General features: G+C 48.2%; 1 protein-coding gene across 1 annotated transcript in view; it reads right to left on the bottom strand.

Moving 5' to 3' along the window:
• URAD (ureidoimidazoline (2-oxo-4-hydroxy-4-carboxy-5-) decarboxylase) overlaps positions 1–624 on the bottom strand; it is an 11,658-nt gene extending 11,034 nt beyond the window's left edge. Inside the window, exon 1 of the mRNA XM_017537498.2 lies at positions 332–624. Within this exon, the coding sequence (XP_017392987.1) occupies positions 332–506 (175 nt within the window). The 5' untranslated portion in view covers positions 507–624. The remainder of the gene's footprint in view (positions 1–331) is intronic.
• Between the last annotated feature and the right edge of the window lie 433 nt (positions 625–1,057).

Below are 1,057 nucleotides of genomic sequence, written 5' to 3'. Positions count from 1 at the left end.
ACCCAGGCTGGAGTGCAGTGGTGCAATCTCAGGTCACTACAACTTCCACCTCCCAGCTTCAAGCGATTCTCCTGTTTCAGTCTCCTGAGTAGCTGGGACTACAGGCACGCACCACCACGCTTGGCTAATTTTTGTATTTTTAGTAGAGATGGGGTTTCACCATATTGGCCAGGCTGGGCCTTGAACTCCTGACCTTGTGATCTGCCCTTCTTGGCCTCCCAAAGTGCTGGGATTACAGGTATGAGCCATCATGCCTGGCCAATATCTAAAAATATTTTAATATGCATATTTTAAATCCCTTTGCAGAGAATGTCTGATACTGAAGCCTTACCTGACTGTGGAAGGGCATCAATAAAGGCAAAAAAGTGCTTCTGTAAATCTTCCAAATCCAAGAAGGGTCGCTGGGACCAAACAGCGGCTGCAATCAGAGGACATCTCTCAATGACATTCCCAAACACATCCACGAATTCTCCAAAGTCCATGGAGTTGACCTTCTCGATGTCCATCGCTTGTATTCCACAGGAGACAGTGGGACGCCCAGCTCTCCTCTCGGCGAGTGAGTGACGCTGTCTCTGCTCACTTGGTTATATTTGCTGAACACACGAGCTTGCTTTTTATGCAACACCACCTTCACGTGTTTTAAATGCCTGTGGGAGAAGCAGATCCAGAATACTTGTGTAATGAACAAGCACAGGCTTAAGGTTCTAATCCAGGGAGCAAAGATCTCCGCATGGTCACCGTTTCCAACCAAACCATTCCCATAACCAAAGGCAGCAGGGGCCATATTCCACTCTCAGCATTAGAGCCAGATCTGTTTTTCATGTTGTTAGGGTTTGTTTTGTTTTGTTTTTGAGATAGAGTCTCGCTCTGTTACCCAGGCTGGAGCGCAATGGCAAGGTCTTGGCTCACTGGAACCTCCGCCCCCCGGGTTCAGATGATTCTCCTGCCTCCGCCTCGAGAGTAGCTGGGACTACAGCCATGTGCCACCATGCCCAGCTAATTTTTGTATTTTTAGTGGAGACCGGGTTTCACTATGTTGGTCAGGCTGGTTTTGAAC

The sequence above is a fragment of the Cebus imitator genome, unplaced genomic scaffold (assembly GCF_001604975.1).
Source record: "Cebus imitator isolate Cc_AM_T3 unplaced genomic scaffold, Cebus_imitator-1.0 Scaffold103, whole genome shotgun sequence".
Classification (NCBI taxonomy): Eukaryota; Metazoa; Chordata; class Mammalia; order Primates; family Cebidae; genus Cebus; species Cebus imitator.
The sequence above is the reverse complement of the archived record's forward strand: the minus strand, read 5'-3'. Positions and strand labels throughout refer to the sequence as shown.